The sequence below is a fragment of the Pocillopora verrucosa genome, chromosome 7 (genome assembly GCF_036669915.1).
Source record: "Pocillopora verrucosa isolate sample1 chromosome 7, ASM3666991v2, whole genome shotgun sequence".
NCBI classification, from domain to species: domain Eukaryota; kingdom Metazoa; phylum Cnidaria; class Anthozoa; order Scleractinia; family Pocilloporidae; genus Pocillopora; species Pocillopora verrucosa.
The window spans coordinates 3,999,849-4,015,887 of record NC_089318.1 but is presented as its reverse complement, the minus strand read 5'-3'; the positions used below and the strand labels follow the sequence as shown (position 1 = coordinate 4,015,887).

General features: G+C 38.6%; 1 protein-coding gene across 1 annotated transcript in view; it reads right to left on the bottom strand.

Moving 5' to 3' along the window:
* LOC131789128 (uncharacterized) overlaps positions 1–16,039 on the bottom strand; it is a 42,653-nt gene that overhangs the window by 8,309 nt on the left and 18,305 nt on the right. The window contains exons 6-11 of the mRNA XM_066169571.1: positions 12,355–12,465; positions 11,619–11,723; positions 2,855–2,965; positions 2,100–2,210; positions 1,384–1,494; positions 650–754 (exon numbers count right to left, since the gene is read on the bottom strand). Coding sequence (XP_066025668.1) covers positions 650–754; positions 1,384–1,494; positions 2,100–2,210; positions 2,855–2,965; positions 11,619–11,723; positions 12,355–12,465 — 654 coding nt within the window. The remainder of the gene's footprint in view (positions 1–649; positions 755–1,383; positions 1,495–2,099; positions 2,211–2,854; positions 2,966–11,618; positions 11,724–12,354; positions 12,466–16,039) is intronic.

Genomic DNA, 16,039 nt, shown 5'->3' with positions numbered 1-16,039 from the left:
CTTACATTAGGTACCCAGCATTTTCCTTCACCCAATCCAAATTATGCTGGCAAAATAAGACTACTGCCTCAAATCTTATCCATCTGATCCGGAGGAAGACAGGTTAGACGTGTTTCACTTCGATTCTGCAATAAGAAAAAAAAAAAAAGAAAACACCACCGTGATTTGCCAAAGGCTGAGGTTTGTTCTATAGCTGAATTACATTTTCAAAGTTCCACCCACTTAAGTAAATTTTTCTTGAAATTGGAAATTTCTCCTACCGCTGTCCTCGTTTTCCTTTAGAAATCCTTCGTATCTCACTAAAGGTAAAGCCCTTATACAGGCCCAAGTGGCCCATGGGCCGGTTTCCTTAGCATGTAGCAGCTAGGATTATCCCCTCTTATAACAGCCATTTAAAAACCATTTGAGCCACATTGATGAATTTAAGAGGACAGCTGGTAAGACGGACAGGGTGACAAATCGCACTTTTTCCGAGAGAGAGATAAACCTCTGTGACTTTTTAAAAGAAAAGAATGCTCATCACTACACGATCATTAGTAAGAGAATTCAATATATCATTAAAAAGAAACACAAAATTTCAAAACGTTTTAAGGTTTACGCTAATCTATTTGATTTTTTAAACGATTACATGTGCGCATGCATACCTAACAGTTGCCGCAACTTTTGGAGCAATTGGACAGCATGTACTTTGGATTTTTTCCGCATTCACCGGTCAATGCCCAGAATTTACAATGTTTGTGCTTATCCTCGCAAGCTGACGGGGAAAAGGTAAAGCAATATCCATGTAAGTACATCGCTTAGTCTTATCAGATTTCATCAACATTTCTGTTTGAATCATAATCCCCTGAATCAGGATCTCTTCATGCCTGGTCACCTGTGCTGCCGGACCGTATTTTTTTTCTAATTTCGCCTCCCCACTCGTTCCTTGTGAATTTATTCCCATGTAAGTCGTTTCAGTGAGAGAAAGAACTGTAATTATAGGAGGGCCTGTATAGAGGATAGCAATTAAATTCAACGAGAACTCGCCCATTGTGGTATATAGCATACGCTAATAAACGCAAAAGGTCTTTTTGCTTTGATGTCTTTACAAAAATCACCCCAATTTAATGCTGAACCGGCTTATTGACTACAAAGAAAGCTAACAGTTATGTAGAGGTGGCCGTCGGGGAAGGAGTAGAGGCGGGGAGGGGAAGAGCTTGAACGTTTTTTGAAGAATCACTCTATGATTGAAAAGTCAGGGAATGCCCATTGGTGTATATGAATTGGCAACAAAATCAAAATATAAGCATAAGAAAGAGAGAAAAAAGAATGACATAGATCTATTCTCACAAAATTTTAAAACGTAAGGGGTAATCTATTTCACTTCTTTAGCATCATACATACCCGGACAGACTCCGCAACTTTTGGGGCAATTGAACAGCATGTACTTTGGATTTTTTACGCATTCACCGTTAAATGCCCAGGATTTACAATGTTCGTTCTTATCCTCGCAAGCTGACGGAAAAAAAGTAAAGCAATATACATGTAAGTACATCGCTTAATCTTATCAGACTTCATCAACATTTCTGTGTGAGTCACATTCCCCTGAATCAGGATTTCTTCATGCCTGGTCACCCGTGCGGTCAGACCGTTTTTTTTTTGCCTAATTTCGTCTCCCCACTCGTTCCTTGTGAATTAATTCCTATGTAAGTCGTTTCAGCGAGGCGAAGAGCTGTAATTACGAGGGCCTATACGGAGGGTTGCAATTGAATTCAACCAGAACTCATCCATTGTGGTATATGGCATACGCTAATAAACGCAAAAGGTCTTTTTGCTTTGTTGTCTTTACAAAAATCACCCAAATTTAATCCTGAACTGGCATATTGACTACAAAGAAAGCTAACAGTTATGTAGGGGGGGGGGGGAAAGAGCTTGAACTTTTTTTTAGAGAATAACACTATGATCGAAAAGTCAGGGAATGCCTACTGATGTATATAAATTGGCAGCAGAATCAAAATGTAAGAACAAGAAAGAGAGAAAAAAGCATTACATGGATCTATCATCAAAAAATTTTTAAACGTTATGGGTAATCTAATTCACTTCTTGAGCATCATGCATACCTGGACAGACTCCGCAACTTTTGGAACAATGGTATAGCATGTACTTTGGATTTTTTCCGCATTCACCGGTCAATGCCCAGAGTTTACAACGTTTGTTTTTATCCTCGCAAGCTGACGGAAAAAAAAGTAAAGCAATATACATGTAAGTGCATCGCCTAATGTTATCAGATTTCATCAACATTTCTGTTTGAATCACAATCCCCTGAATCAGAGTCTCTTTGTGCCTAGTCACCCGTGCTGCCGAACCTTTTCTTTTTTCCTAATTTCACCTCCCCACTCGTTCCTTGTGAATAAATTTCCATGTAAGTCGTTTCAGTGAGAGAACGAGCTGTAATTATAAGAGGACCTGTACAGAGGGCTGCATTTAAATTCAACGAGAACTCACCCATTGTGGTATATGGCATGCGCTAATAAACACAAAAGGTCTTTTGGTTTGATGTCTTTACAAAAATCACCCAAATTTAATGCTGAATCGGCATATTGACTACAAAGAAAGCTAACAGTTATGTAGAGGAGGCCGTCGGGGAAGGAGTAGAGGAGAGGGGGGGAGGGGTGGAGGGGAAAGAGCTTGAACGTTTTTTGAAGAATAACACTATGATTGAAAAGTGAGGGAATGCCTATTGATGTAGATGAATTGGCAGCAGAATCAAAATGTAAGCACAAGAAAGAGAGAAAAAAGCATTACCTGGATCTATTATTACGAAATTTTTAAACGTTATGGATAATCTATTTCACTTCTTGAGCATCATGCATACCTGGACAGACTCCGCAACTTTTGGGGCAATTGATCACCATGTACTTTGGATCTTTTTTGCATTCACCGGTCAATGCCCAGAGTTTACAACGTTTGTTTTCATCCTTGCAAGCTGACGGAAAAAAAAGTAAAGCAATATACATGTAAGTGCATCGCTTAATCCTATCAGATTTCATCAACATTTCTGTTTGAATCACATTCCCCTGAATCAGGATCTCTTCGTGCCTGGTCACCCGTGCTGCCGGCCCTTTTCTTTTTTCCTAATTTCGCATCTCCACTCGTTCCTGGCGAATTAATTTCCATGTAAGTCGTTTCAGTGAGAAAAAGAGTTGTAATTATACGAGGGCCTATACTGAGGGTTGCATTTAAATTCAACGAGAACTCACCCATTGTGGTATATGGCATGCTTTAATAAACGCAGAGGTGTAGAGGTGGCCGTCGGGGAAGGAGTAGAGGAGAGGGGGGGAGGGGTGGAGGGGAAAGAGCTTGAACGTTTATTGAAGAATAACACTATGATTGAAAAGTCAGGGAATGCCTATTGGTGTAGATGAATTGTCAGCAGAATCAAAATGTAAGAACAAGAAAGAGAGAAAAAAGCATTACCTGGATCTATTATTACGAAATTTTTAAACGTTATGGGTAATCTATTTCACTTCTTGAGTATCATGCATACCTGGACAGACTCCGCAACTTTTGGGGCAATTGATCACCATGTACTTTGGATCTTTTTTGCATTCACCGGTCAATGCCCAGAGTTTACAACGTTTGTCTTTATCCTTACAAGCTGACGGAAAAAAGTAAGGCAATGAAAACATGAACTCACTGCTAAGAGTCAGATTTCTTTAACATTTCTCTTTGAATAACATTTCCTTGCTTCTTTTATAAAAAAATCAATATGGCAGTCTTTCGTCAGGAAATCAACGATTTTACCCGGCATTCTTCGTTGCTCGTTCACCTCTCCCTTCACTTACTATCAGCAATAGATTCAAATCACTTGCTATCAGTCAGGGCCTCGGTTAGAGTGTTCCATTTAATGCCAGCATAATTTTGAGCTTAACAGTAAGGAAAAAGAATCAAGTATTTATGCTTCAAAAAATAGTACAAAAAAAGTACAAAACTGAAAAAGTAAACAAAAAGTAATAAAGAATGATGCATTTTTAAACTTTAAGACTAGCCCTGGTTACAAATTAGCCAGGTACCATAAAACAAGGACAGGCCTGGTTAAAAAGAAGCAGAAAAAGTGGCTTCCGGCAGTTCCAGAAGTTCTCATATTAATTTTAATGCAACACAACAGTGATGCTAACTGAGCGTAATCGTGACGTTCAAGTCTGAGCATTAAGAATTCACTAAATAGTGTAACATATCAAGCATAATGTGGCGAACCTTAGCCTTGGTTACCGAGCTGGCTATAGTTTCCTACATCACGCCCCACCATTCTCCAATGTAGAAAGTTTTCATGGGGGGTGGAGCTGTAACCAACCAACTCCAGCTCACAATCTCTCCTCTTCACATTCATACATCCGTGGATCGGGGTTTGGTTAAATCAACCATAAGTAATGGTGATACAACTGAGTGGAACTAAGTCTGTAATCAAAGGAGTGATAACCAAATGGATGACTTATTAAAGCAGTAACGGGCGTGGATGGTAGAAGAAGCGAATTCATCAAATTCAAATAATATTGAAATTCTCAAGTAAGATAATAACTTGTTTTTCTAACAGAAGATTTTGTTCTCAGAGTTTTCCTCGCGGTTTCTTCGAGGATCATGTGGTAAAGGTTTTACATACGAAACAGAGTGAAGGTCAGGATTTTTGAAACGAAAAGATCCATGAGCTTGTAACTGTTACTGGTATATAAGGAAACCTAATAGTCCTGCTGGAGCATCATGCCCCACTAAATGATAATGAATACTGATCGAATCTAGCAAACACATAAAGCTTGGAGCAGAATTAAACTTTAAAAGGTTTTGTATAGCTCAGTTTTGAAAGAATTGGCTCGAACTGACTTTGTTCTTTTGGCTCGAAAGGAGCAATTCGGTGCCTCTGTGATAAATTATCGTTTATAAAAGAAACTGTACGTACCGTGAATCTTCTTGAAGTTTCAACGATCCTTTTCCAAAGATTCCACAAGTCTGAAATCACGCAGTTTGAAACCAATAAAGAATGGGTGTGAACAGGTATAAGTTTTCAACTGTGTTTCACAATGAATGAGGAAGTTATTGAGCAAAAGAATGTCTTTCGTCATCTTAGGCAAACACTTTGCATTTAGAGAAGGGAAGCACAAAGTTTTTTTCAGTATATGTGGTCTCTGTTCTTATAAACGTGAATCACTTTAGTATTCTAAGACGAACCATAACTTACCTTGGGTGTCTCCGGGAAGGACACTTCTACTAAACGATTGTCGTTTTGCTGTTGAGTTTTTATACAAACCAAAACCGGAACACACTGTCAATCAAATATATTCCCAGGCAGTTCTGTAAAGGAAGCTATGACATCAACATATTTACTGAACAAGAGTAGTAATACTGAAAAGTTGTATCAACGTTTATTACTTGGAATATTTAATATATTTAATTGCTATATTGATTATTTCCGAGACCTCCCTTTCAGAAGTGAGACTATGTTTTTGCCTTATGTGGTTGCAATATTGATTAACTTATCAGAAGTGATACTTGCGGTTTAGCAGATGTTACATTCAATTTCTAATACTTGTTATTTACCAGGGGAGGGTGTGGGGATTCTAATGGTCTTTAGTGAGGATAGAGCTTGGCCGAAAGATGAGGGTCGCACTCAAGACAAAAAACACAGTTTTTCCCATAAAGACCAACCTTGACCGATGAATAACTTTTTTTTCGGCTAGTTTGCTTTCTTTGCTTTGCTGCGAGTGGCGTGGAAAATTCCAGATCGTGGTCCGCACTATAAAAAGTTGGATTTTTTACGAGCGCACGATTAGCCAAAAAGTTTCGAGGATAAAAGATTCCGGCCCGCAAAGATGTTTAAAAAAAGTAATATTGTTTATTTTTGGAACCTCTTGAGATGATACTTATGCCATAGCTGGTTTTGTATTAAATTCAATAAATAGCTCCCATATTGCTGTGCGCCTGTGACCAATTTGTTATTCAATTGGTATTAAACATCTTAAGCGACGTATGACATATATTGTGCTTTGGATAAAAGTCAGCAAGTCTTTTTTTAACTGCTTGGCTCAATTCCGTAAATCAAAATAGTTTTGATATTAATAAAATCATTGAGCATCATTTTCTTTAGGAATATGAACTTTCAAAAAGTTTAAACGCTTGTATAGGTTTTTAAATGAACTATAGGCCTTACAATTTTTCAAAAGAAGAGTACAATATGTTTACGCGAGTATAAAAGCCACAAATGTAAATATTGTGTCATGCGTTAGCTTCCTCAAAATTCGGAGTCACAAGTCACGGGCATGGAGGCACACCATCGGAAGAAAACCTTCTTTTAAAGCGCTCGGTTTTGCAAATCATAGCGAATAGCCCGTCGATGTTACATAGGGAGCGCCTATCTACCCGATATGCGATCTATCCAATCACGCTTTTTTATCTTGGTGAATAGTTTGCTTCCTTGTGGCAGGTGACACACACTCAGCAGTTACTACCTTATTTTTTAATTACTAGTTGGAGTCGTTTATTGGAAGTACATCATTAACTGGAGAATCGGTGAAAGATTTGTGCAATTCTACCTTCACTTGAAAAGGTTAACTTTGGTACGTCGTCTAAAAGAGCTGAAAATTGTGTCCTACGGTTTCGTGTTACATAGTTTTCACAAGACAAAATCAAGAATTGTTCCCTTTTTCGGCATGAAATCCATAATTATAATCGAGACACATTAGAGTCCCAGAGTTCTGAGAAATAAATGGCAGAGGAAGGGAATAATAATGGTAACAATAATAATACGTACAAAGAGGTCTGCTATATTCTATAGAAAAAGTTTCATTTCCGGAAGTAACAAGAGGCTTTTCAGAAAGAAACGTGGGAGTGCTTTGGGCGAAACCGAAGTTTTATAGCGGAGATCGCAGAACTTAGCCCCATAATTATACAAAATAGTAGTAACCCTTCAAGCCAAAAAAATATGGATGTCCGACCGTGCGACCGTACAAGGTGCTACTTTTAACATACGTGGTCAACTGTACCGCGGGCACGCCAACGGCGCGGCTTTCTTCAGTAGTCCAGTGGTCAGTGCACTGGGCTCCGAGTCGGACGACCCGGGTTCTAGTCCTCGCCGGGGCAAGGCGTTGTGCCCTTGAGACGTGCGGAAAAAAAATGCGAGCTCCGCTTTTAGGCTTGGCTAAATCTATATATTATTTTTTCGCTAAGTTCGAGTTCACTACATGTTCGCTATATTAAGCTACATGTTCGCTTTATGTTCTCTACATTCAACTTCAAGCTCGCTACATCAGCAAACCCACTAAAGAAGTGTTTAAATTACAATAATTAATAATTACTGCAATCTCTCAATACCTTCTAGTCGTAGCTTCAGTCGCTGAAATCTACTCTATATGTACGGCCAGCAACTCATCTCATCTGCTCAAGATTCTAGATATAAGTAACTAGAATTGAAATGGTAGCAAGACAACGTATGATATTTTTTTCGGTAGTTAAGAAATTCGTAGCAAATTACACTAAGGCAAGAAATGTACTCCCGAGCATATACTTTGCGTTCTAAACTTAAGCGTAAACTTGCAAGAATAAACGATCGAGATTTACATGATTATGAATATTACCTATGAAAGTTAGACCTCCAGATATAAACGTTTAAACTTAAGTCATTGTACAAGTGGCTGGGTGCCAATGTATTGTAAATTCTCCTTGGTTCTGTGGTAAATATAAAGTATTAAAATAGTCTTCCTTATTATGTTAGCAAAATCGACTTAGGTGTAGCGAACTTCGGCCGAGGCACTTATCGGGGGCAGGGGGGACGCTTACTCGTGTAAATAAGGCATTCAAAGTGACGATAAACTACAAATTTTTTCTAAATTATATGGAACCGTTCTTTATTCTATTTCATAAGAGGCCAAGAAAATTCAAATCTTCTCGTTCTAAGCTAATGGAAGTCCTTACGTAACATTCATTTTGATGATGGCAAGAGCTGTAAGCTACAAGTAGAGTTGATCACAGCCTTTGAAATTGATTATTTCATTTATTTTCCAGATTACTAGGCTTAAACTTTACTATAAGCATAGAAAAAAAGAAACCTTACATTGGCAGCCGAGTATCTTCTCATACCCAACTCGAATTATGCGAGCAAAATAACATACACCCTCTGATATGTTACCCATTTGTTCCTGTGGAAGACAGTTCCTATCTGTTGTGGTTCACTTCGATTCTTCCGCCACCATCAATTCATCATCCGCAGGACATCCATTGTACATGCTGTTGATAATAAAGCTGTCGCCATATTCGGGAATTGGAGCGATAACAATAAGGTCAGCGATTCTGTTCGGATATCAGACCAGGGTTCGTTCTTCAGTCGATTGAAACCGAACCAATTATGTTTGTTTGATCCCTTTGCGTTGAAGATCAGCTCGTTAGATGAGTATCCGCCTGCGTAAAGGACAACTCTTGCCTGATAAAATCATTCAAAACTGTTGCTGCTTGCAGAGAACTCAGTTCCCATCTAAAACTTTTAAATCGATCTGAAATATTACGTGAGGTAATTTAGTATTATCAACTTAGTGGATGACGTAAATTGGCCATCGTAAAGAGTTCAAAAGCTGACCTTTCAAGTGTTAGACCTTCGTCAGAGCAATGGACGAAGAGCTAACGCTCGAAACGCCAGCTTTTAAACTCTTTACGATGGCCAATCTACTTATCAACTCAGTTGATCATACTAAATTACCCTGTTATACTCTCCTACCGACGCAGCATCACAGTTTCTTTAGAAACTTACCCCCTTTGTATATTTTAAATCTTACTTAGCCACGGATGTGAAGTTACGCAGGTCACGATGTCTTCCAAAGTTTAGAGTGAGGACAAGCGAACCATGAACACCCAGACTTTTTTTTTTGCTTTGTTGTCATCATCCAGTCACAAGCTCGCTTCATGTCGGGGCGCACTCATTTTATATATGTTGAATCAGGTAAGAGTAATTAATGGTTGACAAAAGCAAAGTTTTCTGTTGGCTAACATTACAACTCCAGCCCGGATTATTTGTGACTTACTGAAATGGGTGACACCGCTGGATTTTTTACCTCGAAGGTTCGGTTTATTCCTTTGGGCATTGCTTTCGGTGGCTGCCGAAAACGTGTCGAATGATTTCGGTTTTATTCGTTTCGAAAAAGGTGAGATATTTTGGAAGAAGACCTAAGGAACTGCGGAAGGTACTTCAAAAGACTTGGACAATAGTGTAATTAAGCTACCTTGCGCGAACAGACTTGTGATCCTGTATCCTTTTGTTTACATTGTCTTGAGATGAATGAACTCGAGATCGATAAACTGCAATCATTTGAATGGATTTATTTTCTATTCACGGTGCATTTTTAGCCTTTATATGTTTTTAGGATTAAAGAGCGCCGCAAAAGATTTAAAAATGGATCTTGGACGAGTTGTTGTAATCACTGCGAAGAGCAAAAGCGAAAATAGTTTATCATTTCGAGCGCCGATCGTTTTGTTTTGATCCGAATGAGTGCACTTGAATTAAACTACTTCTTTATTATGTAAATATCGCGTGTCATAAATAGTGCTCGTGTTCGTGAATACTTATATTAACAACCTCAATTTTTGAGGTTCACATTTAATCCGCTATGGAGTTGTAATGAAAATCTTTCTCCCCGGGAGTGAAATTGGAAGGACTTTCGCTACAATTTGAAACGAAGGGTTTCCGTTGGCGAAGGTCTCTCGCGTCAGTTAAAACGGAGGATTTTGACTCCTTCTTCCCATCCCCCGACAAGCTGCTAATAAGGATCTTAAGCACCGAGAATTTTCATAGCGACGGCGACGTCGTTGGACGAAAGAGACTGGGGCGAGGACGGCGTTTTCCCGCCAAAAACGTTAAGGACCTTAAGCAAACCACGATGGCGACGGCAACGAGGACACGTAGAAAAAGATCTAATTGGCAGAACAATAGCTTAGCACGTGCGTTTCATAACTTTGTACATTTCTTACCCGTCCCATGCAAAACAGCAACGTGAAATTACCACAACTCGCGTCGTCTGCGAACAGAAACCGCGGCGGCAAATTATTTTAATTTCCATTTGGAACTCAACACTTCCTTCCTACGTGATGCTGAAGTTGAAGTGTGTTGCCGTATGAGACGGTAACTACACGCTTCCATTTTCGAAATTCTAATTAAAGGCAGAAATTCATTTTTTAATCGACATCTTCCATGGCGTTGCCGTCCTGACTGCTTAAGGTCCCTGATATAAACCATTACCACCCTTCATTTTCCGACAGCAACTTGTCGAGTTCTTTAAAAATGAACAAATCTAAGACTTGTCGAGAGATACTTCTGCTTATCAATGCAGAAAACAACAGTTCGGACGAAGAATTTGTTCCATTATACGACAGTTACTGTTCAAAAAATCAAGATTTCGGCTATCAATCGTATGATGTTTTCGATCTAGAAAACATTAATTCAGCTGACTGAAAGGCCCAATTTCGAGTTGAAAAGGCAGAACTTCCTCGCCTTGCAGATTCTTGGCATGATGGGATGCTAGTACTCGCGAGATAACCCCCAGCATTTCATCAGTCTTTCCTAATAATTACTCGGTACCTTTTATACTCCTGGGTGGATAGAGGCACTGTGAGAATGAAGTGTTTTGCTCAGGAACACCACACAAAACCCGGTCAGATCTCGAACCCAGGACTCTCGAAACGAAATCCAGTGCACTGCCTATTGGGCCATCGCGTCCGTAGGTAGATAAAAAAAAATGGTCGTTTCAAGTTAAACTGCCATATCAACGCGACCTATTTTTCATTTTCAAACAATTTGTCCCTTCCCCTTCGTCTTTCCTTGTTTTGAACCTCTTGGGGTTAATTAAGAAATGGTTGCTAATAACAAAGAGAATCAACCACAGTCTTTGAGTTGATCATTTGTTTTATTTTCCAGATAACGAGGCTTGAAATTCTACAATAAGCACAGCGAATGAAAAACTCTTCCATTAGGAACCCAGCATTTTCCTTCCCCCAATCCAAATTATGCTGCAAAATAAGACTACTGGCTCAAATATTATCCATCTGATCCGGAGGAAGACAGGTTAGATGTGTTTCACTTCGATTCTGCAATAAGAAAAAAAAAAGAAAACACCACCGTGATTCACCAAAGGCTGAGGTTTGTTCTATAGCTGAATTGCATTTTCAAAGTTCCACCCATTTAAGTAAATTTTTCTTGAAATTGGAAATTTCTCCTACCACTGTCCTCGTTTTCCTTTTGAACTCCTTCGTATCTCATTAAAAAGCCTTTATACAGGCCCAAGTTGCCCATGGGCAGGTTTCCCTAGCATGAAGCATGCAGCTAGGATTATTCCCTTTTATAAAAGCCATTTAAAAACCATTTGAGCCACATTGATGAATTTAAGAGGACGGCTGGTAAGACGGACAGGGTGACAAATCGCACTTTTTCCGAGAGAGAGATAAACCTCTGTGACTTTTTAAAAGAAAAGAATGCTCATCACTACACGTACATTAGTAAGAGAATTAAACATATCATTGATAAGAAACACAACAATTCAAAACATTTTAAGGTTTACGCTAATCTATTTGATTTTTTAAACGATTATTTGTGCGCATGCATACCTAACACTTGCCGCAACTTTTGGAGCAATTGGGCAGCATGTACTTAGGATTTTTTCCGCATTCACCGGTCGATGCCCAGAATTTACAACGTTTGTTCTTATCCTTGCAAGCTGACGAAAAAAAGTAAAGCAATATCCATGTAAGTGCATCGCTTAATCTTATCAGATTTCATCAACATTTCTTTTTGAGTCACATTTCTCTGAATCAGGATCTCTTCATGCCTGGTCACCTGTGCTGCCGGACCGTTTTTTTCCTAATTTCGCCTCCCCACTCGTTCCTTGTGAATTTATTCCCATGTAAGTCGTTTCAGTGAGAGAAAGAACTGTAATTATACGAGGGCCTACACAGAGGATATCAATTAAATTCAACGAGAACCCACCCATTGTGGTATATGGCATGCGCTAATAAACGCAAAAGGTCTTTTTGCTTTGATGTCTTTACACAAATAACCCACTGAACTGGCATATTGACTACAAAGAAAGCTAACAGTTATGTAGAGGTGGCCGTCGGGGAAGGAGTAGAGGAGAGGGGGGGAGGGGTGGAGGGGAAAGAGCTTGAACGTTTTTTGAAGAATAACACTATGATTGAAAAGTCAGGGAATGCCCATTGGTGTAGATGAATTGGCAGCAGAATCAAAATGTAAGCACAAGAAAGGGAGAAAAAAGCATTACATGGATCTATTATCGCAAATTTTTGTAACGTTATGGGTAATCTATTTCACTTCTTAAGCATCATGCATACCTGGACAGACTCCGCAACTTTTGGAGCAATTGAACAGCATGTACTTTGGATTTTTTCCGCATTCACCGGTCGATGCCCAGGATTTACAATGTTTGTTCTTATCCTTGCAAGCTGACGGAAAAAAAAGTAAAGCAATATACATGTAAGTGCATCGCTTAATATTATCAGATTTCATCAACATTTCTGTTTGAATCATAATCCCCTGAATCAGGATCTCTTCATGCCTGGTTTCCCGTGCAGCCGGACCGTTTTTTCTTTTTTTCCTAATTTCGCCTCCCCACTCGTTCCTTGTGAATTTATTCCCATGTAAGTCGTTTCAGTGAGAGAAAGAGTTGTAATTTTACAAGAACCTATACAGAGGCTTGCATTTAAATTCAATGAGAACTCACCAATTGTGGTATATGGCATGCGCTAATAAACGCAAAAGGTCTTTTTGCTTTGATATTTTTACACAAAACACCCAAATTTAATGCTGAACTGGCATGTTTGTTGACTACAAGGAAAGCTAACAGTTATAAAGAGGTGGCCGTCGGGGAAGGAGAAGAAAGGGGGAGGAGGGGGTGGAGGGGAAAGAGCTTGAACTTTTTTTTAGAGAATAACACTATGATCGAAAAGTCAGGGAATGCCTATCGGTGTGTATGAATTGGCAGCAGAATCAAAACATAAGCACAAGAAAGAGAGAAAAAAAAGCATTACATGCATCTGTTATCGCAAATTTTTTTACGTTATGGTTAATTTATTTCACTTCTTGAGCATCATGCATACCTGGACAGATTGTGCAACTTTTGGGGCAATTGATCACCATGCTCTTTGGATTTTTTCTGCATTCACCGCTCAATGCCCAGGATTTACAATGTTTGTTTTTATCCTTGCAAGCTGACGGAAAAAAAGTAAGGCAATGAAAACATGAACTCAATGCTAAGAGTCAGAGTTCTTTAACATTTCTCTTTGTATAATATTTTCCTTGCTTCTTTTGGAAAAAAAATCAATATGGCAGTCTTTCGTCAGGAAATCAACGATTTTACCTGGCATTCTTCGTTGCTCGTTCACCTCTCCCTTCACTTACTATCAGCAATAGATTCAAATCACATGCTATCAGTCAGGGCCTTGGTTAGAGTGTTCTACTTAATGCCAGTATAGTTTTGAGCTTAACAGCGAGGAAAAACATCAAGCATTTATGCTTAAAAAAAATGGTACAAAAATGTACAAAACTGAAATAGTAAACGTAAGTAGAAAGTAATAGAGAATGATGCATTTTTAAACTTTAAGACTAGGCCTAGTTACAAATTAGCCAGGTACTATAAAACAAGGCCAAGCCTGGTTACAAAGAAGCAAAAAAATGGCTTCCAGCAGTTCCAGAAGTTCTCATATTAATTGTAATGCAACACAAGAGTGATGCTAACTGAACGTAATCGTGACATTTTCTGAGCATAAAGAATTCACTATATAGTGTAACATATCGAGCATAATTTGGCGAACCGTAGCCTTGATCACCGAGCTGACTAAAGTCTCCTAGATCACGCCCCACCATTCTCCAATGTAGAAAGTTTTCATGTGGGGAGGAGCTGTAACCAACCAACTCCAGCTCACAGTCTCTCCTCCTTCGCATTCAGAGTCACTTGAAAGAATTTTGAGCTTCCTTCTGCACTTACCAGCCACCACAGACAATGCACAGCTCACGAAAATCAACAAAATGACCAAGTTTCTCATGTTTAGCAAATATCTACAGAGAGACAAAAATAAGATAGAATTTATAATTTTATCCCATTCAAACATAACGTTACATCCGTGGATCGCGGTTTGGTAAAATCAACCATAAGTAATGGTGATACAACTGAGTGGAACTAAGTCTGTAATCAAAGGAGTGATAAACAAAATGGAGGACTTATTAAAGCAGTAACGGGCGTGGATGGTAGAAGAAGCGAATTCATCAAATTCAAATAATCTTGAAATTCTCAAGTAAGATAATAACTTGTTTTTCTAACAGAAGATTTTGTTCTCAGAGTTTTCCTCGCGGTTTCTTCGAGGATCATATGGTAAAGGTTTTACATTCGAAACAGAGTAAAGGTCAGGATTTTTGAAACGAAAAGATCCATGAGCTTGTAACTGTTAATGGTATATTAGGAAACCTAATAGTCCTGCCAGAGCATCATGCCCCACCAAATGATAATGAATACTGATCGAATCTAACAAACACATAAAGCTTGGGTCAGAAACAAACATTAAAATGTTTTGTTTTGCTCAGTTTTGAGAGAATTGGCTCGAACTGACTTTGTTGAACAATTCTTTGATATTTTGCCTCGGTGCTTCTGTGATGTACCATCGGTTATAAGAGAAACTGTACGTACCGTGAATCTTCTTGAAGTTTCAACGATCCTTTTCCAAAGATTCCACAAGTCTGAAATCACGCAGTTTGAAACCAATGAAGAATGTGTGTGAACAGGTATAAGTTTTCAATCGTGTTTCACAATGAATGAGGATGTTATCGAGCAAAAGAATGTCTTTCGTCATCTTAGGCAGACACTTTGCATTTAGAGAGGGGAAGCACAAAGTTTTTTCAGTAAATGTGGTCTCTGTTCTTATAAACGTGAATCACTTTAGTATTCTAAGACGAACCATAACTTACCTTGGGTGTGTTTTGACTCAATTCTCCGGGAAGGACACTTCTACTAAACGATTGTCGTTTTGCTGTTGATTTTTTATACAAACCAAAACCGGAACACACTGTCAATCAAATATATTCCAAGGCGGTTCTGTAAAGGAAGCTATGACATCAACATATTTACTGAACAAGTGCAGTAATACTGAAAAGTTATATCAACGTTTATTACTTGGAATATTACATATATTTAATTGCTTTATTGATTATTTCCGAAGCCTCCCTTTCTGAAGTAAGACTATATTTTTGTCTTATCTGGTCACAATATTGATTAACTTATCAGAAGTGATACTTGTGGTTTAGCTGCTATTACAGTCAATTTTTAATACTTGTTATTTACCAGGGGAGTAAGTGGGGATCCTTATGGTCTTTAGTGAGGATAGAGCTCTGCCGAAAGATGAGGGTCGCACTCAAGACAAAAGGCACAGTTTTTCCCATACAGACCAACCTTGACCGATGAATAACTTTTTTTGCGGCTAGTTTGCTTTCTTTGCTTAGCTGCGAGTGACATGGAAATTCCAGACCGTGGTCCGTATTGTGAAAAGTTGGATTTTTTTCGAGCGCGCGATTAGCCAATAAGTTTCGAAGATTAAAGATTCCGACCCGCAAAGATGCTTAAAAAAAGTAATATTGTTTATTTTTGGAGCCTCTCAGAATGACAATTATGCCATAGCTGGTCTTGCATTAAATTCAATAAACAGCTCCCATATTGCTGTGCGCCTGTGACCATGATTTGTTATTCAATTGAAACACACTGTCATTCAAATATATTCCAAGGCGGTTCTGTAAAGGAAGCTATGACATCAATATATTTACTGAACAAGTGCAGTAATACTGAAAAGTTATATCAACGTTCATAACTTAATATTAAATATATTTAATTGCTTTATTGATTATTTCCGAAGCCTCCCTTTCTGAAGTAAGACTATATTTTTGTCTTATCTGGTCGCAATATTGATTAACTTATCAGAAGTCATACTTGTGGTTTAGCTGCTATTACAGTCAATATCTAATACTTGTTATTTA